General features: G+C 40.2%; 1 protein-coding gene across 4 annotated transcripts in view; it reads right to left on the bottom strand.

Annotated features, from left to right (window-relative positions):
• The window catches only part of OTUD7A (OTU deubiquitinase 7A), a 257,682-nt gene that overhangs the window by 90,147 nt on the left and 145,134 nt on the right, over positions 1 to 22,401 (bottom strand). Inside the window, exon 1 of one of the 4 annotated variants that reach the window (XM_038420850.1) lies at positions 16,749 to 17,087. The exons of the other annotated variants lie outside the window; for them this stretch is intronic. Within the exon in view, the coding sequence (XP_038276778.1) occupies positions 16,749 to 16,755 (7 nt within the window). The 5' untranslated portion in view covers positions 16,756 to 17,087. Of the gene's footprint in view, positions 1 to 16,748; positions 17,088 to 22,401 lie in introns of those variants that run through there. 4 annotated transcript variants of the gene reach the window in all.

Below are 22,401 nucleotides of genomic sequence, written 5' to 3'. Positions count from 1 at the left end.
ATCATTTTAACAGGTTTCAGAATAGCAGCCGTGTTAGTCTGTATTCGCAAAAAGAAAAGGAGTACTTGTGGCACCTTAGAGACTAACACATTTATTAGAACATAGTTTTCGTGAGCTACAGGTCACTTCATCGGATGCAATGCATCCGATGAAGTGAGCTGCAGCTCACGAAAGCTTATGCTCGAATCATTTTAGTATACTAAATTTAATTAAGTTTTACGACTTGCAAAGTTGGGTGAGAAATGAATTATCTTGGTCAAGAGAAATAATGCTGTTACTGAATTGTTATTGAGAAAACACCTGCATGCTCTACCTGCGTCAGCAGGTGTAAAAGTTAACAAGACTGAAAGGTGTGGGTTATAAAACCATTGGGGAGATTACTGCAACTTTACTACCATTCTTAAAGTTCATTTATTTCTGTGCCTTTGCTTACTTAACAGTTAGGGCTCTGAATTCCCAAACAGTTCAGTAAAGATTAGGCGCCAACAGTCACTGGATTCACATACAAGCACCCATGGTTGCCAGGAGACAGAACTGGTGTTTGTAAGAGAGGAGTATATGGAAAAATGCAACAAAGAAAGCAGAGTATAGGATAGAAAATATACTCTGACAGAAATTTGGTTCTGAATTAATTAGTGTCAGATAGCAGGCACATAGATCAAAGGAAAAATTAAAAATAAAGCCAGGTACAGGTGTAGGTGAGAATGTCTCTCCTAAATAACACTGTCTGAATAAAATAACAGGAAGCTCTGTCAATCAGAGTAAAAACAGAAGGTAGAGATAAAGCAATATATAATTACACAATAGAAAGGAAATGCCCCTAAAGTGGATTAGTAAAGCAAGGTAGTGTCTGAGTAGCTTACTTGTATTGTGTTAGGAAAGAGTCTGGTAATGTACAGTATTTTATCACAATATGTAGAGATGAATAAACTGGGCAAAATAAAATAAAATCCCAACTAATGCCCAAGACTAGAACCAAGGCCAAATTGACTGAATTTTGAGGTTGGAAAAACTTTGGTTAACTATTTTTCTAAATTCATTTAAAATTAAAAACTACATTGTGCATGTTGTGTGTGCATGTGTTGTGTGAAGGAGCCTCTAACCCTGTTTGGAACGACTGGTCCTCTTCCAATAAGAAGGGAAATTCCCTAAAAAACTCCGAACACTTTTCCTCTATTGGCATTTGTCCCCATGCTGATGTTTCCAAAGGAGAAACAAAGTTGGGCTCAAGATCTACCCCAGGTGTATTTCAGGTAGGGCTGTCAAGTAATCACAGTTTACTCATGCGATTAGCTAAAAAAAAATTAATCATGAATTAAAAAAATTAATCACACTTAATCAGTTTTAATTGCACTGTTAAACAATAGAATATCAATTGAAATTTATTAAATATTTTGGATGTTTTTCTACATTTTCATGTGTATTGTGTTGTGTTGTAACTGAAATCAAAATGTATTTTATTTTTATTACAAATATTTGCACTGTAAAAATGATAAACAAAAGAAATAGTATTTTTCAATTCACCTCATATAAGTACTGTAGTGCAATCTCTATTATGAAAGTGCAACTTAGAAATGTAGATAGTTTGTGTTACATAACTGCATTCAAAAACAAAACAATGTAAAACTAAGCCTACAAGTCTACTCAGTCCTACTTCTTGTTCAGTCAATCGCTAAGAAACAAGTTTGTTTACATTTGCAGGAGATAATGCTGCCCTCTTCTAGTTTACAATGTTACCTGAAAGTGAGAACAGGCATTTGTATGGCTGGCATCACAAGGTATTTAAGTGCCAGATAAGCTAAACGTTCATATGCCTCTTCATGCTTCAGCAACCATTCCAGAGGACATGCAGCCATGCTGATGATGCTTGTTAAAAAAAAAAAATTATTAAATTTGTGACTGAACTTCTTAGGGGAGAATTATATGTCCCCTGCTGTTTTACCCACATTCTGCCATATATAGTTATAGCGTAATCCAAACACCTCTGGGGTGTGGTGTTCTGTCCCATCTAGTGGCACAGAGACCATTCAGAGAGAGTTAAATGAGTCTGGTCTACAGCCTTAGCTAAGAACCCATTGGCTCTTAGCTCATGCTGCAGAGGCTTATGCAGTAAGCTCCAGAGGTCCCCAGTTCAATCCTGCTGGCCAATGACCAGCGTCTTGTTGGTGTTACAATAGCACTTTCAGATGATGACGCAGCACATGTTAATTTTAAGAACACTTTCACTGCAGATTTCACAAAATGCAAGGTTTAAGAATCTGCTATGCCTTCCAAAATCTGAAAGGGATCAGGTGTGGAGCATGCTTTCAGAAGACTTAAAAGCAACTACAGAACCCTAACCACCAAAAAAAGAAAACCAACCTTCTGCTGGTGGCATCTGACTCAGATAATGAAAACGAACATGCATCAGTTTGCACTGCTTTGGAATGTTATCAAGCAGAATGTGTCATCAGCATGGATGCATGTCGCCTGGAATGGTGGTTGAAGCAAGAAGGGACATATGACTTTTAGTGCATCTGGCATGTAAATATTTTGCCATGTCAGCTACAAATAGCGCCGTAAGAACACCTTTTATGACTTTCAGGTGATATTGTAAACAAGAAGCAAGCAGCTTGATCTCCTGTAAATGTAAACAAACTTGTCTGTCTGAGCAATTGGCTGAACAAGAAGTAGGATTCAGTGGACTTGCAGGTTCTAAAATTTTAGATTGTTTTATTTCTAAATGCATTTTTGGTACATAATTCTATATTTGTAAGTTCAACTTTCATGATAAAGATATTGCACTACAGTACTTGTATTAGGTAAATTGAAAAATACTATTTTTGTTTTTTTACAATGCAAATACTTGTAATCAAAAATATATATAAAGTGAGCTCTGTACACTTTGTATTCTGTGTTATAATTGAAATCAATCTATTTGAAAATGTAGAAAAGATCCAAAATATTTAAATAAATGGTATTCTATTATTAACAGCACAATTAATTTTTTTAATCGCTTGACAGCCCTAATTTCAGGTGATTAAAGCTGTCTGCCCTCAGAGGCTGGGCTAATTGTTTCTTCTTCTAGTCCCCTTCTGGATCTCTCAAGGAGCGGGCTGATGTTCAAGAATGAACTTCCCAAAAACCTCATCCCTTGGGACCAATTCAACCTGGATGGGAGGTCCCACTAGATCCACCCCTTCCTACTGCATGGGATCCACATGGGCAGTAGCTCTATAGTTCCACTGGAGGACACAGCTGGGAATATGAGAAGAGAACCTAGGGCAGGTCAGCTTCAGAAGTGTTAACAATGAGGAGGGGCCTGGCTCTGAAGGCCCCTTATCGTACTCCCAGATTCAGTGGTGTCTATGCTGGGTCCAGGTCACTCCTCTCTCAGCCAGAAAGGAAGGAGAGGGGGAGGAGGTTCTTAGGCTTTGAATTCAGGAACATTTGCTGCTGCTGCAGGCTCCAAGCACATAGGTATGATCTTCTACCTGGTATGCTGCCTTTCCAGTATCACACCCCTCAGAGCGATGGCTTCTCTGGTTGAATGGGGTTAAGGTGACTTCAGATGGACCTCAGTGAAGGACCCTCACCACCCCCGCCTCTCCAGTGAGACACTAGATAAGAGTAGAGCAGGAGAAACGGATCTTGATCTTTATCCTTGGCATTTTCTGACTTTCTGAGCAGCACTAGCCATGGCAGGATCTCAAAAGGGAAAGTGTAGCTTGGGGAAAGCACCCCAAAAGACAAATGCAGCCTTGGGACACAACTGGGAATTAGATGGTAAATTACTAAGCCAAACAGCTAGTCGAAAATGTGAAATAAGATGTTGGAATTTTCCTCAAAAAAGCTCTGCAGGAGGGAGATTTGGGATAAGCTGCCCACCTGCCACTGTGGAAGTAGAAACAAACTGGAGGGCACTCCAGTCGGTGGGACATACTCCTGTTACCAGTGACTGACGGGGTTTGGTTCTGCTCCCAGCTACAAACAGTCTGAAGTATCCATTATAACAGGTCTGTGCACTTCAGTGTGATGAAAAACGTACAGTACTTACATAACGATTTCCCCCTGGTCTGAACTAGAATAAATTGTGCTAATAGAAAAGTCAGAGGTTTGCCCATTTTCTATTTTAAAATACCACCACCACTACCTTGGATTTTACGTTAAATATTCCCTAATGCAGATGATTTAAAATCCATCAAACTAAATACTGCAGATTTTAAAAAAAAATTATAAACTGTGGCTGCACTCTTGGAAGAGTTCCAATGCAACCTTTGACACAGCCTTGATTTGCTTCTTCTAATAAAAATATTTCTAGCTCACTCTGCATTTTAACAAGCTTATCAGCATGCAGAGGTGAAATGGAAAAGCAGTAGAGTTTTGCACTTTGACATTTAAAGCTTTGCTTTAGGAGCCCTACACATCACAACCTTTGGGGGAAAAAGCACACTCATTCTTCAGGTTTCAGAGTAGCAGCCGTGTTAGTCTGTATTCGCAAAAAGAAAAGGAGTACTTGTGGCACCTTAGAGACTAACAAATTTATTAGAGCATAAGCTTTCGTGAGCTACAGCTCACTTCATCTTCAGAAATGCAGTCCTAAGCTTTTCAGTGGTTACCACTATACCTTTCCCTTATTATTCTGAAATATAAAAATAGCCGCCATATAAGGAATGTAAAATATTTATCCACTTCATTTGTCATGCATTATTCCCCCTGGAGAAATTTCAGAATGGATTGTGTTGTAAGGAGACGTGGAGAGAGACAAACACCTACAGATTTCCTAACAATATAGTGTGCGAGTAGCCACATTCAAGTCAATGAAACTTTTCACATGCTTAAAAGTTAAGCACAGGCTTTTCTGGATCAGAGCCAGTGTTCTAGCTCTGGAGATGTTGCACACAAGGCTGTACACATATGTAATAAATAATTAATTATAATATCTAGCTCTTATATAGCACTTTTCATCCAGCAGGCAGTGTATGTTGGGCGGGAGGGATGCGAAGAATGGAGGGGAACATGAATGACAGGGGATCAACTGCAGCAATATTTTTAGTTATGTTTCCCCCCACTAAAGTAATGCAACTATAAAATCCCACACAGCTTTCAAAATTCAGCCTACTCCAAAATGTTAAAGAGGGCACTTGAAAGGTCACTAGCAATACTTGATTTAGTTGTAAACACCACACTGCAGAGTATGTAATTTGAGATGCAGAATTGGGGAAGATTGAAGTAATACTGACTATAGTGGAGGCAGATTTGTAACAACATCCATGCAAAAAGACAAGGAGTCTCTAAGGTGCCACAAGTACTAACAAATTTATTAGAGCATAAGCTTTCGTGAGCTACAGCTCACTTCATGTAGCTCACGAAAGCTTATGCTCTAATAAATTTGTTAGTCTCTAAGGTGCCACAAGTACTCTTCTTTTTGCGAATACAGACTAACACGGCTGCTACTCTGAAACATCCATGCAGAATTTCAACAAAGGAAATTAAAAAGAAGAGCAGGAAATTTTGGCTAAAACTATGTAGGATGAAAGAAAAGGTCACAGAGAGGTGAGAAGAAATATTTAACGAATTACAGAATTATACTGTCTGCACTAGTTGAGTGAGTACTATTTACCACAGGTGGTAATAAAAGAGACCCAGTATGAATGAACATGAAGTTTCAAAAAAGCAATAAAGAAGCATATGCAAAGTGCTACACATCACATAGAGAAGACAGCTAGGAACTGATTACAGAATGAAGTGCATAAGAGTAGAAAAATAATGCACACAGAAGCATAAAGAGAAAAGGACATCAAACAAGAGGCTAAGCCAAAAGGTTTTTCAGGCCTACAAGGAACAAAAAGGTCAGAGGAAGAGATTGTCATGTCGAAAAACAATCCTTATACAAAGAGAAATTTTTTTTGGGGGGGGCACCTGCACAGAGCCCCCTAAAGTCAACAGGGCTTTTCAGGGCAGAAGGATCTGCTTGCATAGAGCTCATTGCAGGGCTGGGGCCTAAGAGAGCTAAAATTTAGATAATTATGTGAATACTGTCACTGTAGGAAATGTTTCACATATTCTCATGATCTAAAAAAGAATTCTGGAAAAAACTAAACCATGTGAAAGGCCATCATATTTGAGTCTAAGATTATTTTAAAAAGATATACTGTAGGGAGCGGAAACAACCCCCCTTTTCCCCTTTCCCACCCCCACTATTGCATTAGAGTCCACAAGCTACATGCTGTTGATTTGGACCCTTAGTTATTAAACTCTTTGGTCCATATTTTTGTTTGTGAAAAACCTTACTGTAAAACCTTACACTCCCAGTGTGTGTTACAATAAATCACAACCACCATGTCAAGCTGCCAGAAATAAATCATTGCACAAAGCAAACAGGCCCCCTCAGCTCTTCCCCTGCAATATCAGTAATGGTCCTGTCAGGTAAAACTCACAGTTCTACACCATCACAAATATTTTAATTCCTGCAAAACGTATAGTAGGAACGTCTCCTGTGAGAAACCAACATGTGATGTCACTCTGTATATTAAGAAATCCACTGAATGACAACTGTCCCCATAAATATCTGTAAAACTGCAGCATGCTGTTAGGAGGGGAGCACATTGTTCTAGCCCATTAAACTGACCCAACACTCTAAATGAGTCTACAATGTAGCTCAATATCTAATCAATAAAACAGATACAGGCATTTTGGGCAGAAAACTTTTGGTTCATCCAATTCTCCCCTTTAAGAATGACAAAACAACCACAGAGATTTATGGGTCACCAGCTAGCTATCCATCCTGAATGCCTTCAGAATTATGTTTGGTAAGCCATACGATACATCTTTAAAAATAGCTGCCCCTGGAACCTGAATGACTATAAAAGGTTCTTGTGTCAGCCCTCACCTTAGATTTTGCGCACCTTCCTAGAATTAAAAACAAAACAATATCAATCTACTTGCCAAGCAGGTAGGAGTAAGTTATGTGGTTAGATTGTTGGGTGTTGTGCGTTATATGCCTGCATGTATGTAAGAGGAACTGCATATGTACAAAAAGGAAAGTCAAGACAAAGTTGAATTTTACATTTTTTTTTTCTGAACATGGCGAGTCCTGCTGAGGCCTGAGAAAGTTTCATAGCCTAGGTCCAGCTGCAAGAGTTCTGTCTCCTGCACCCATGAATCTTCTTCTAAGTCACCAGCTGGATGCCAGGAGAATGTAGCTGTTATGGGAAGTCACAGTCACAGAGGACAAGAGGCAAACTCCCAGATAGAAAAGGACAATCCCATGAATAGTTGCTAATATTAAGGTAATGACTATGAACTGGACTCTGTATTCTTTGCAGAGCGAATGCAGGAAAGCAGTGCACCAGACTGAAGGGTCCATGGCAATCTTTTGCTAAACAATGTTTTGTATCAGTTGAGGTTTTTCAAGGTGACTTCATTCCTAGGTAAAATGATTTGGCCATTGATTGATTTAACCAAAGGGATGTTACAGGAGAGAGAAGTTCTTCCCTCCTATCAGCATCACCTTAGTCCTGCCTGTTTCCAACCTTAGCCAGCTGCTCTCCATCCAGATGCAAGGCACTGAGAAAGATAAGGCCTGGTGTTATTTACAGATGATGTTGTAGAGCTGAATATTGTCTTTGTACTACTGGTACTTGAGCTATTAGTGTCAATAGCTCTCTGAAGACCTTGTTGATGTTTATTAATATGGGAGGAAGGACTGTGCTTTGAGAGATTCTGTGGGTTGAGGAACAGTTGTCCAGAACTTACCATCTGAGTTCAGTATTCACAGACTTAAGACAAGAAGGTACATGATGATCATTTTCTCTGACCACCAGAATATCAGAGCATTGAATTCACCCAGTGATTCTAGTATCTAGCCCAAGAACTTTGTCTAAACTAAAGCACCTTTTAATGAAAGACATTCAAGGCTTATTTTAAAGGTTCCAAGGAATGGAGTATTTACCACACCTTTGGTAATGCCCATGGTTAATTACCCTCACTTAAAATGTGTGTCATGTTTCCAGTTTGACCTTTGAAGACATTAACTTCCAGCCAGTAGAGCTTATTATGCCTTTGTCTGCTAGACTAAAGAGGCCTTTAGTATCAGATCTCCCCCCCATCTAAGTAAATATACACCATGATCAAATCACCTCTTAACTTTCTCTTTGATAAATTAAATAAATTGCTCTCCTTTAGTCTCTCGTTGTAGGTGATGTTTCCCAGACCTTGAATCATCCTTCTAGCTCACTGTAGGATGTGAGCCTTTTCAGGGAACTTCCATTCACTCTCTGACTAGCATTTGGGATTCCCCTCCCCCGGTGAGATTGTTTAGAAAAGGTTGGTTAGGCACTGGGTGGCAGTTAGTGAAATCACTAGTGTCTGTGATAGTTTCCTTCATTGCATGTTTTAAGGTAGGAGACAGATTCCCTTTGTGTTGCTAGGAACCTGGAATGTTATCTCTTCTCTTTTATCACTTCAAGTACTATCCTGCTTAAGGGCATATTTCTGCCCTTTTATTCTTTATCTTAATGCTGCTTTTGTTGAGTTGATTTAATTGTTGATGTCAAGATCTGGCATTATACCTTTACAATATTGTAAGGGAGACTTTGTAAACCCAATATTCCATCCAGATGATATTTAAAATGATTATAGTAATATAGCACGGTTATAAATAAATAAAAAAATTGACAAAAAAGGCCAAAAATGTCCTTTCCACAGCAAGAACTGTATTGTTTCTTACTAGCACTGATCATTCTAAAAGCTATTTTACTACATGAGTGTATTTATTGAATCTAGGCATTATATAGGAGAAGCTACCTAGCACCAGGAAAGTATTCAGAGAAATGACAAGTATTTAGTGTCTGGCTCTCAAGGTTGTTGATAGATTATTAATTTTCATCACTGCGAAGTGCCTCTCATTTTGTTCCACTGAGCCAATGCATCATTCACATCAATAAAAGAGTGTCAAGTGTTTTTTTGACAAAGGATAGACAAGTCAGAAATTGCCAGTTTCTCTCACTCTTTACTAACTAGCTGCCAATAAATAAAGCAATCCCCAAGTTCAGTTTAAATGCCATAATTTCTTCCCATTGGTATCCATATATTAACAAAAACATTCATATGTATAAGACATGAGATTCTATATCAGCTGTATTCTTGGCATGATGGTTAGATGAAAAACTGAGTTAAAATCAGAGCCTGAGTTTAAAAGTAAGATTTATTTTCACTCCCTGATTTTCAAGTTAAAAAAAATCAGTTCAATATCACTATTGTTCTTTGAAAATTCTGTTAGAATGGATTAATTGAAAGTCATTCAAATTTGTACTGGCAAGGTGCAGGGGATCTTTCTGGTCCCTGTAGACCAAGGAGTTTACTTCAGTTCAGCTTCCTTCTCCCCTTGCATTGATGTCTATTATGAGGACTAGTGGCTGTCAGAGAAGAGACTGATCCTAGAAAGTCAAATTTTCACACTTGGGGTCATAGGACGGTTCTCAAGCTCAGGCCAAGTGTGTGTGTGGGGGGGTGTTTCTCCTTTCTATTACTTATACTATCTTGTTTTTTAATTCTACTTATACACACTGTTTTTTTGAAGAAAGCACCAACTAATTGCATCTGTGATGAGTTTCTGCTGGGTAATCCACTTGATTGCATGCATTTTCAGAATTAGAAATCCAATCTCTTGGTGGATTATATTGGTGGTGAACAGAACATATTTTGATTAAGCTATATACCAAGTCGCAGGTGGACGACAATTATTTTAAGCAACCGATGAAATGTTACATGGACAGATGGCTTAGCAGAAAAGCACAGTGTCATCTGTTTTTGTAGATCAACATGCTCTTTTCATTTAAAATATATCTTTTGAAATGCTGGGGTTTTGTTTTTAATTTTTTTTTTTTTTTTTTTTTTTACTGTCAGGAGAGCTCCTTCATGAATCTAAACATGGATTATGTTATTCTGCACTCAGCACTGACATGCAACAAAACACTTTCAATTAAGTAAAAAAATTACAGTCTCCTTAAAAGAGTAGCTGGTGAGGCCCCAAAAGACTCCTGTTGGTGTGCTTAGAGCTGTCATCAATATTTTAGAGTCCAAGAGATAACTTCACTACTGCTGTAACTGAATGCAGCTCCAAGTGAAGCCAGTGGGGAATTTGTCCCCAAGTATGTGAATTCCATAAAGCATCCAGCTTCCACTAGATACATGGGAAGTCAGTATCATGATAATGCACCTCATCCCAGGTCTATCGCCTCACCTCCAATGAACCACATGCTTACTTTTTTTTTTTGTATTTTGCTTCATAGTAACTGTGACATTGTGTCCTTTTTGTGTTCAGTACTCTGTGTCAGTGGCTTGTCAGACCTGACAGTCACTACACCCAACACACTGTTGTCATAATCGGTATTTAAAAGGTGTCATGGAAAACAAATAACTCATAGATCATTAATATTCTTGCAGGATACATGTACAGGATGTGGTCAAAGAGTTATGGACCCCGTACTAGAATTATGTTCTTAAAACGTGTTTGGCAAGTAACACATAAGCCCAGCCTGCTCTAGACAATAGAATGTGTATTTGCTTGGCTGACCAGTCTAGTTAGACGAATAGACAATGAAGGTGCATTTACACAAAAGGTAAACAAAGCCATCAAGCTAACAAGGGGCAGAGGTAACAATTCAACTATCACCAGCTGGGGAAAAATCAGCAAAAAGTCTTCACTAGACCGCATGGCATCTCTTCCCAGAAGGAGAAATTTCAATGGTTTACGGGACTATAAAAATAGATGGTCTGATGCTCTAATGATGAGTAATTGAATGAACTGATTACATACAATATTACTGCATTATAAAAGTGTATCAAATAAGGTCTTTTATGACTGCTAATGACTTATTGGTGATTGTAAAACGTCTATATTAATAATACATGAGGAATCATGAATAATCACTGACATTATGCTTTAAAATCTGTGACCAAACAAAGGGAGACAGTTTATCTCCCAGACAGGAGGGAAGGCAGCTATCTACTCGTCTCCAGTGAAATTAAGCAATGTGTGACCAAAAACACTGGCAGCCTCATTTACATATGAATCAGCATGCGGATGGGAAGCCCACAGGAAGGGAAGAACAGCATGAAGTTATTCTGTGTGTGGAAATAAAACAGTGAATTTGGGACAATATAATGAAAGAGAAGAAGAAATCTTGGCTTACATCTCTAGACTGAAACCAGGGGCCATAAGAGCTCTTGCCAGCTGAGGAAGATTGATCCTTCAACCAAGTGGGTTGAAATCTCTGGGAACAGAACATCGTTTTCTGAACAATCTTGAACAGAGATCATAAGTTACTGAAGTTAGGTCATAGCCATTAGAAAGCATATTTTTACTTTTGTTTGTTTGTAACCCTTTTATAATATTATTCCTTCCACTTGGTATCACTTAACTTGTGTCCTTTTGTTATACAATGGTTACAAGTTTTTACAGTAAGCCTACCCAGTGTTGTGTTTGAATTGAAGTGATTAACTACAACAAACTACTGTGTTTTTGCCTTTTTAAAGCCGCAATGGACTTTATTACTTCTCTGAGCATTCCATAAGAGGGCTGGACACATCAGGGCAGATGGTTTGGGGAAATCTGGGACTGAGGTTGTGTTGGGATCATTTGGTTACTAGTAACTTTAGTAGATAGAGAACCTGGAACACTGGGCCTGGTGCAACACCTGAAACCTAAACCAGAGGCCATGAACCAAAGTTTGGCCTTCAAAGCACATGCTTACAAGTTCACTGTCTAGTATATAAACTTGGCAAAGTTGCTGCTAGTATTGCTAAAACATACACTCCTAAAAAGTACTAGGCACTAGATATTTACATAAATATATTTCAAAAGCCTACTACAGATACTTTGTACTAGATTGGGGTGTAAGATGGTTTGACAAAGTCATGAATGGGGATGTTTTGGCTGAGATGTTAGGAATAAGATACAAGAGGAGGTAACAAAAAGATGTCAAGAAATATAAGGTGGTACGTAAGTGGTTTATCCCAGTTGTTTGTCTCGGTCTATATATCATAGAAGAAGAATAGGGTTGGAAGAGACCTCAGGAGGTCATCTAGTCCAACCCCCTGCTCAAAGCAGGACCAACCCCAACTAAAACATTCCAGCCAGGGCTTTGTCAAGCCAGGCCTTAAAAGCCTCTAAGGATGGAGATTCCACCACCTCCATAGGTAACCCATTCCCATGTTTCACCACCCTCCTAGTGAAATAATTTTTCCTAATATCCAACCTAGACCTCCCACACTGCAACTTGAGACCATTGCTTCTTGTTCTGTCATCTGCCACCACTGAGAACAGTCTAGATCCATCTTCTTTGGAAGCCCCCTTGAAGGCCGCTATCAAATCCCCCCTCACTTTTCTCTTCTACAGACTAAATAAGACCAGTTTCCTCAGCCTCGCCTAGTAAGTCATGTGCCCTAGCCCCCTAATCATTTTCATTGCCCTCTGCTAGACTTTCTCCAATTTGTCCATATCCTTTCTGTAGCAGGGGCCCCAAAACTGGATGCAATACTCCAGATGTAGCCTCACTAGCACTGAATAAAGGGGAATAATCACTTCCTTCGTTCTGCTGGCAATGCTCCTACTTATGCAGCCCAATATGCTGTTTGCTGACTTATGTCCAGCTTCTCATCCACTGTAATCCCTAGGTCCTTTTCTGTAGAACTGCTGCTTAGCCAGTCGGTCCCCAGCCTGTAGCAGTGCATGGGATTCTTCCATCCTAAGTGCAGGAGTCTGTACTTGTCCTTGTTGAACCTCAGATTTCTTTTGGCTCATCCTCCAATTTGTCTAGGTCACTCTGGACCCTATCCCTACCCTCCAGCATATCTACCTCTCCCCCCAGCTTAGCATCAGCCATGAACTTGCTGAGGGGCAATACATCCCATCATCCAGATCATTAATGAAGAAGATGTTGAACAAAACTGGTCCCAGGACCAAACCCTGGGGCATTCCGCTTGATACCGGCTGCCAACTAGACATTGAGCCATTGATCACTACCCATTGAGCCTGATGATCTAGCCAGCTTTCTATCCAATCTTATATTCATCCAATCCATACTTTTTTAACTTGCTGGCAAGAATACTGTGGAAGAAAACATCAAAAGCTTTGCTAAAGTCAAGATATATCACGTCCATTGCTTTCCCCATATCCACAGAGCCAGCTGTCTCATCATAGATATCGGAGTACCTTGCCTTAACCCTTTTTGTGGTTGAGGGGATAGCAGAGACTCCTGCTGCTGACTGAGCCACTCCCTGTCATGGGGCACTCATTTATTAATGTACTTGTGCAAGTTGAGAGAGTCATTATGACTGTCTTGAAGGCAATAAACCCGAGTACCTTTGTCTCAGAACCATACCTGTGGTCTTTCCCTATGAGTAACATGAGGTCTGTTGAATTAGCAGGCTGAGCTCTCTGCTAGTGCTTATAACACCGGAGCTCCAAGAACAGAAGCACTGAGCAGCTATAACAGCTTAGCAGGCTTGACAGCCATTATCACAGGCACAACATTCCTTCCTTCTACTGTAACCTAGGCTGGTGGAGACCAGAGTGTGGCTGTGGTGTAAAAAAGGAGGCTGCTGGAGTCAGGGTTGCAAAACACACAGACACTATGTGCATGCTAGTGTGCTGGCTGGGAGTCTAGAGAGCTATAGCAGCAGAGCATTTAAGGCATCCAGGGTTACAGGGCAGGTGGTGACACCATCTCTCACTGGTCTGAATTGCACCCTAGAATGTGACATGAATCCAACTAGTTTTGACTGTTTTGCTAATTGATAGTCTAATTCAGGGGTTCTCAACCTTTTTCTTATTGAGGCCCCCCTCAACATGCTATAAAAATGCCATGGCCCGGGGGGGAAGGGGCTCTGGACCAGAGGGGATCCTTGGGCATAGGCAGAGTTTTACTTCTATTTTGGTTGGGGGGGGGGCAAGGGCTGGCGGGGCTTGAGCAAGCTGTTCACAGTGGGGTCCAGGGAGGAAGTGCCATCTCCACCCCAGCTCACTCAGGAGGCCATCCAGCCTGCCTGGGTTGTGGGGAGATGCAACCAAAAAATAACTCAATCCACCTTTTCAGCTCAAAAAGGTTTAAAAGCCACTCAGGGTGCAGGGATGAGGTAGTTAGGGACTATGTGAAGTGAGGGGAGTACCTCAGGGTGCAGGCAGCGGTGTAGCTCTGGGTGCAGGCAGGGGTGTAGCTAGGAGCTGTGTGCAGGCACAGGGGCAGCTCAGGGTGCAGGCAGCAGGTAGCTAGGGGCTGTGTACGGGTGGGGAGGCTCCCAGTACAGCTCCCAGCTTCGGAGGGAGGGGGCGAGGCTCCAGGCTAAGCATATCCACACCCACTGCCACGTTTCTGCTGTGAAATCAGTGTAAACCTAAGGTACAAACTGATTTCACAAATCAATTATTTTCTGAAATGGCTTATGCCAAATGTTGTGTATTATACACAAATTCTAACACCTGGCACACCAAGGCAATGCAACTCCTTAGATTATCAGATAGAAAAAGAAATCCTTCCCATGCTCTGCTACTTGTCTATAAGACTTCAACATTGGATGGAGAATGAGAAAAAAGGGAAGAATCCATTCTTCACACAGATCTATTGATCCAGACATTGAGGGACCTGATCCAAAGCCCACTGAAGTCAATGGGAGTCCTTCCACTAACTTGAGTGGGCTTTGGATCAGGCCCTTGTAGAACAAGCACTGGTTCATGAAGATGAAATTTAGGAAGTGTTTCAGAAGAGCTGGATTCAGGAAGACTGCATAGATTCCTCCAGCTGACATGAACATAGCATGTACACTAATCCTGATCCTGAACTTGGCAGGGATACACAAGTTCACTAGCCATGCACTGCTTTTAAAACTATTTTGCCAAGATGTCAAGCATAAATAAGCTTTCCCTTTAATCTACGGCATTTATGACCTGATCTCTCATTTATATTTAACTTTTAATTTAATATTTATAATTTTATGCTGAGCTATCTTTTTATTGTGACTATAAGCAAAGGCAGTTCTTCCTGCTTATGGAGGGGTTGGGCACAAGGGCTGAATGACTCCTGCAGGTTGTTAGGTGCCTTCAACACCTTTTGAAGCCAGCACTTTGCAGGATCCAGGCTCTAAATTTCACCATCTTTTTTCCACCAAAGAAAAAAGAATAAAGCTTCCTTCAGAGGCTGCCAACTGCTGTGGTCAATCAAATATTTGCTTCCCCCTTAAGGCTGAAGCATTTCCAGGTTTTTGTATTTATTATTCTTTTTATAAATAGTACCCCTTTCATAGTGAGTATTTTTTTTGCACTATGATGGAAGGTGTTGTTTTAAAAGGTGACCTGAATGTTGAAACATAAAACCTGATTCATGCTCACTTCAGAAATCAGCAAACCCAATAATATTCTTAATAAAAACTTCTGGTGGTCTCATTCTAGTTTTCAGCTGAGATTTGATAGTAATGTGCTTTAATGAGGCCCCATTTTACTCAAACTTCTTTACTTTTACAAAGTGTATTCCTTCATATTTACAAATATGCTGTGAAGTATAAGGGGGAACTTTTGTGTAAATTGTTTTATTTCTGTATGTAATCCCTAAACCCCTGTCAATGCATTCTGCATGATGTAGAACAGAACAAAAAGAAAAAGCAGTATAAAAAAACCATAGTAAAATATCACCCTTTTAAAATGCAAACACATAAAATCAAATGAAGGGGTCGCATTAAAAGAGAGGGAGAGAGAGAGGGGAACCAAAAGGGGAAGGTAATAAACATAGGGCCAACAATGGTCAAACTAAACTGCCTTTGGGAAAGAAGCAAAGTTTTGTGATGTTTTTAAGTGCAGAGGGATGAAGTGAGACAGATTTCATTGTTGTTAAGGGTCAACCCTATGGGTGAAATCTTGGTCCCATTAAAGACAAGGCAAAACTCCTATTGACTTCAGTGGGACTAAGATTTCATCCTTTGGGTCTTTGAAGGGTGTTAGTGCATTTAGCTATTCAAAACGTGGGTAACTTCAATCCCCTCAAATTCCAAGGTAGTTTGCCTTTGGTTGGTTTTTTTTTTTTTGTTTAAATAATTGAAGGAGCGCTCACCCTTGAGAGGACAGTGTTGTCCTGTTTACACCACATTTGTTCCTGTCACAATCAATACTAGGATGCAATATTCAGTCAGGGACTGATGGTTTCTCCATTCTTCCTTGAGACCCACCCATCCCCCATCTCCAGGTGTCAGAGTCATTTGGGTCAAATAAAGGAGGTCTTAAAGTTCATTTTTATATTTAATCTCCTTTGTTTTGTTTTTTTAAATTCCCATGATTGTTTGATTAGAAATCAGATCAGGTCCCCCCTGTTATTCTCAAAATAATAGATGTCTGGAGAATTGTTCTATTGTGACATCAGAATTATCATACAAGTAAAATCTGATGAAAACAAAGTGATTTTTATTCTGATTGTTTAAATCTATAATAATAGTTTGTTTTTGTTCTAATTATAACTCAGGGGCATAAACACCCGGGGGCGGGGGGGAAACAGTCTTTATTAAAGATTCAACATATTGAACTCTTTAATTAAGAATGAGACAGCTCACAATCTACATGTGTATGACTCCAATTAACCCAAAGAAGCAGATATGACTAGACAATACTAATTTTTCTAAGATAAAAAAGATGCAACTGCCCCCCCCCTTTTTAAGAGGCCACCAATGTTTTTAGAGATTACAAAAAAGGAAAAAAGGTATGTAACAGGGTTGGCACCCACCTCTCATGAGCACTGCCTCTGGTTGGGTGTGTTTGCGGTCTTTAAATTAGTCCAAGCCTGGCATGGGGCAGAATCCCCAGGACTTTTTCCTTGGAGACACCATCTTCCTGTGGCCCTCCCTGGGCTCAGTCCCTACAGCCAGCTAGGAACTCCTTCATTGCTCCTTCAGTCCCTGCTAGCAAACTGTCTTTGACTCAGTCCTAGCAGCCAGCCAGGAGCCTCTCACTCCCCTAATCCTTGCCAGCTGTCTGTAATCCTGCTACTTTTCCACCCAGGCCTGCAGTCCTTTCTTCTCCAGCTCCAAGCAGCAACCAACCACCGGTCTGTTCTGCAGCTCCTTTTATATGGACCTCCTGGGCCCTTATTGGCTGCTTCCCCTGCAGCCACTCTAGCCTACTTGGAGGACCTCTCCACTGTTCCTTTCCTGGGATGGGTGTGGCAGAGTCCTGAGGCCTCCAGCAGGGAGCCTTTGGGGCTAGTCCACCCCATCCCAGGGTAAAACCCCAATTTTTGTTTGCCCTTTGCCTTTACATAAGAGTTAGACTGTAAGCACTACAGACAAGGACTATGGCTTCTTGTGGACCTGTAAAATAACTGGCACAATGGGGCCCTGATCCTGACTGGGGCCTTTGAGCTTTGTCCTAATAATAATAATGATAGCAGCAATAATGTAGGGATAACTGAAGATTCATTTTAGTGTTAGCAGCTCATATTTTTTGTCAGATCCAGTTCAACTTGAAATTCATGATTAGAAATCACCAAAATATTAAAGAAGGAGGAGTACAATAATAAATGTTTATTATACTGAGAAGATGGATGAGGTAATATCTTTTATTGGACCAACTTCTGTTGGTGAGAGAGACAAGTTTTCAAGAAGAGCTCTGTGTGGCTCGAAAGCTTGTGTGTCTCACCAACAGAAGTTGGTCCAATAAAAGATATGGATTATTATTAGGACAAAGCTCAAATGCCCCAGACAGGATCATTTTACAGACACACATGAAGACTTGACGGTCTAATTTTTATAACCTCATATGTAAAGCTGATTTTACTTCACCCATTTTGTCTCTCTAATGCCCTGGGACAGACACGACCACAATTACACCGCACACTATGCTTATTAGAGAAGTGGAATCCAATGGAAGTAAAACTACAAATCCACTCAATAAGCAACTGTAGAATGGATAGCATAAAAGAGAGGTTATGAAAATGTTGCTAGAACATAGGACATTAAATCATGTAAAAATATTTATACATAGCACTCAACGAATTCTGAACAGCGTAGGAGAACAACAAATCTTGTCTGTCTGGCTGTCTGAAGTCTATAGTCTCCTGTTAGCCTACGTTCCCTCAAACATAAACCCTTATGAATTTGCCAGCCCCCCCAAGAGCCCGTTCTCTTACTATTTGGAGAACAAAGCAGCAGCAATGGTACTTGCATGTTCAAAACTTCTAATTAGCTACACAGAAGCAATGAGTTAGTGGAAAACAAAAAATCTCACAAAGTTCAATTTGACTTTGATGTTTTATAATGTGTCAATTCAAGTAAATTAGAACAATAAAAGAAACAGCAGCAAAGAATAGTTGGACTTGAAAGGTTCTGAAAAACAGAAGACTCATCCACATAAGGGCTAAAATGGAGACCCAGAGAAACTTGTTTATTAATATGTAGAAGAGTGCAATTCATAGAATCATAGAATATCAGGGTTGGAAGGGACCTCAGGAGATCATCTAATCCAACCCCCTGCTCAAAGCAGACAATCCCCAACTAAATCATCCCAGCCAGGGCTTTGTCAAGCCTGACCTTAAAAACCTCAAAGGAAGGAGATTCCACCACCTCCCTAGGTAACGCATTCCAGTGTTTCACCACCCTCCTAGTGTAAACGTTTTCCTAATATCCAACCTGAACCTCCCCCACTGCAACTTGAGACCATTACTCCTTGTTCTGTCATCTGCTACCACTGAGAACAGTCTAGATCCATCCTCTTTGGAACCCCCTTTCAGGTAGTTGAAATCAGCTATCAAATCCCCCCTCATTCTTCTCTTCCGCAGATTAAACAATCCCAGCCTCTCCTCATAAATTCCCTCAGCCTCTCCTCATAAGTCATGTGTTCGAGTCCCTTAATAATTTTTGTTGCCCTCCGCTGGATGGTTTCCAATTTTTCCACATCCTTCTTGTAGTGTGGGGCCTAAAACTGGACACAGTACTCCAGATGAGGCCTCACCAATGTCGAATAGAGGGGAACAATCACATCCCTCGATCTGCTGGCAATGCCCCTACTTATACAGCCCAAAATGCCGTTAGCCTTCTTGGCAACAAGGGCACACTGTTGACTCATATCCAGCTTCTCGTCCACTGTAACCCCTAGGTCCTTTTCTGCAGAACTGCTGCCTAGCCATTCGGTCCCTAGTCTATAGCGGTGCATGGGATTCTTCTGTCCTAAGTGCAGGACTCTGCACTTGTCCTTGTTGAACCTCATCAGATTTCTTTTGGCCCAATCCTCTAATTTGTCTAGGTCCTTCGTATCCTATCCCTACCCTCCACTGTATCTACCACTCCTCCCAGTTTAGTGTCATCTTCAAACCTGTTTGTTATCCTGGTGATAATGTATGAAAATATGTCTACAAGTAATGATGCATTTCACTTCAGCAGGTGTCATTCAAGCTGAAACTTCTGGGCATCCTTAAGTGTTTATTTACAATTATTGTCAAAGATTTAAGAGCACTTATATAAATACAGAATGTTGACAGTGCAAATTCATATTATAAAATCATTCAAATGTTGTAAGCTTCTTTTGTCAGCTAAAAATCATGCTGTGGGGGAAGGGAGTATGACTTTTTCATTGGAGAGTTATGACTAATGTTTTAGATAACTCATTTCTCTTCTGACTGGAAGTGGGAAATAAATGCCTAATATCGTTCAATGCCCATTTTTTCCACATACCTGTAAATTCATCATCTTTGTGCATTTACCAAACTCATTCTTACAATTTTCCCCTCATTCATTGGACTGGATTTAAGTCTTTTTTTTAATAAGTGATTCTGTTATTATAACTAGGCTGTGCATACATGGCAAATTCTCCAGTGGATGTTCCTTCCCTATCACCCCAGAAGACACTGGCTATTAAACTTATGTCACTGAAAATTATATCTCTATATAAGACAATGTTTCAGAATAGCAGCCGTGTTAGTCTGTATTCGCAAAAAGAAAAGAAGTACTTGTGGCACCTTAGAGACTAACAAATTTATTTGAGCATAAACTTTCGTGAGCTACAGTTCACTTCATTGGATGTCTTTATATAAGACAATGTATACTTAAGAGCCGAGCCCTTCAGAATAGCAAAGGTCAAGCTATGAGAAAAATTTACCAGAAATAGGTCTCAGTTTAGTATCTCCAACAATCAAGATGCTCACAATAAACACAGAGTGAGAAAAATGAGTATGAACAATGTGTAGTTGAAACAATGATTTGTAGAATTATACAGCAAAAAGCACTATCAGAAGAGGATAACCTATCAAGTGAGAGCATTGATGTCTATGGTGTTGGCTTCATATACTGTATCATTTCTTTCTGGCCAGAGAGGAACTATGTCGGAGGTTCTCAAACTGGGGGTCAGGACCCCACAGGGGGTCGGGAGGTTATTACGGGAGCTGTCAGCCTCCACCCCAAACCCTGCTTTGCCTCCAGCATTTATAATGGTGTTAAATATATAAAAAAGTGTTTTTAATTTATAAGGGGGGGTTGCACTCAGAGTTCTTCATTCAATACATAGTTCCTCTCTGGCCACAAAGAAATAGATTCATAGATACTAAGGTCAGAAGGGACCATTCTGATCATCTAGTCCGACCTCCTGCACAACTCAGGCCACAGAATCTCACCCACCCACTCCTACGAAAAACCTCACCTATGTCTGAGCTATTTAAGTCCTCAAATCGGGGTTTAAAGACTTCAAGGAGCAGAGAATCCTCCCTCAAGTGACCCATGCCCCATGCTACAGAGGAAGGCGAAAAACCTCCAGGGCCTCTTCCAATCTGCCCTGGAGGAAAATTCCTTCCCGACCCCAAATATGGCAATCAGCTAAACCCTGAGCATATGGGAAAGATTCACCAGCCAGATACTACAGAAAATTCTTTCCTGGGTAACTCAAATCCCACCCATCTAATATCCCATCTCAGGGGATTAGGCCTATTTACCCTGAATATTTAAAGATCAATTAATTACCAAAATCACATTATCCCATCATACCGTCTCCTCCATAAACTTATCGAGTAGAATCTGAAAACCAGATAGATCTTTTGCCCCCACTGCTTCCCTTGGAAATGATACAGTATATTATGTAGGACATGCTGGGGGAGTCTTGCCTTGTTTCAGCTTCTTTGAAAGGTTGACTCACATGGAAATACAAGGATTTTTAATGCTTTTTACATGAAAAACTCTGTTGCCATAATACAGAATGAACAAGGTACCAATTTGCCTGAGTTGTCCCCTAATTAGGTATCATTTGATTATCTTTCTATGAAGGTAATATACTCAGTTTCCTTAGGGTTAGTAAATTCCTGAACAAAGAAAGGGTAATGATATGGAGAAATGTAATTTAACGGAGGAACTGACTGGAGGAACACATTTTGGATATAAATGGAGAAAAGGAAAATTAGCTAGAGGGGTTCAAAAATTCAAAATTCAAAAATTCCTTTCCAGATATGTGTGTAATTTAAAATAATATTGTTAATGTTAGAAAAAGATATAGAGGGCCACATTCTGTTTTCAGATACTTCTGATGTGTGATGGTACAATGGTTTGAGCATTGGCCTGTTAAACCGAGGGTTGTAAGTTCAATCCTCAAGGGGGCCATTTAGGGATCTGGGCAAAAATTGGGGATTGGCCCTGCTTTGAGCAGGGGGTTGGACTAGATGATCTCCTGAGGTCCCTTCCAACCCTGATATTCTAGTCTATTCTATTCTATTCTATTCTATGATGTCCCAATGAGTCCCTTGTCTTTGGGAATTATTTGGTAGGCAGCTTCCACGGGATAGTGTGGAGTAGGGAAAACCCTGTGTTGAGGCTTCCTGATTAAATAATTTAGATTTTTGGGGGGAAGAGAGATGACTTTATCCAGTCAGTCTCCTGGGTATTTTTCCATTGATAGAAAGTGGCCCATTCTCAGTATATGTGATTCCTGAACCATCACAATGAATAATGTTGGATCCAGTTCTCATTCCCCTGGAGTCAGATGCTAGTTATAGAGCCAGCCAGCTGTCACATTCACTCTCTGTAATTTGCTGAAATAGCAGATGATCAGACTTTCCAATTTAGGATCTGAATTATTTTTTGGTACAGCCAAGAAATAGGTTTGGGTGCCTTATTTGCTTAGCAATACCAATACTGTCCTGTTGCTGCTTTGTCTTTTAATCATGAATGTGAAAAAGATCATTGCTTTGACCACTGAGCCAGGTTCCAAGAAACTGATGTTTTTGAGACTTTCTCCAGGATACCAGGATTCTTGGAAAGCAAGGCTTGATAGATGTTCAGTGAACTCCTGAAAGCTGACACACTCTGTGTTTCGTACAACGATCTTACTTTATGATATTTTTCCCTTTACCCCATAGAGCAAGATTATATGTAAAGATGAAAAGTGCTATTGGCCCTCCGAGTCCC

This window comes from Dermochelys coriacea, chromosome 10, assembly GCF_009764565.3.
Source record: "Dermochelys coriacea isolate rDerCor1 chromosome 10, rDerCor1.pri.v4, whole genome shotgun sequence".
In the NCBI taxonomy this organism is placed as follows: Eukaryota; Metazoa; Chordata; order Testudines; family Dermochelyidae; genus Dermochelys; species Dermochelys coriacea.
Note: the sequence above shows the minus strand (reverse complement) of the source record. Positions and strands in the feature narration are given on the sequence as shown.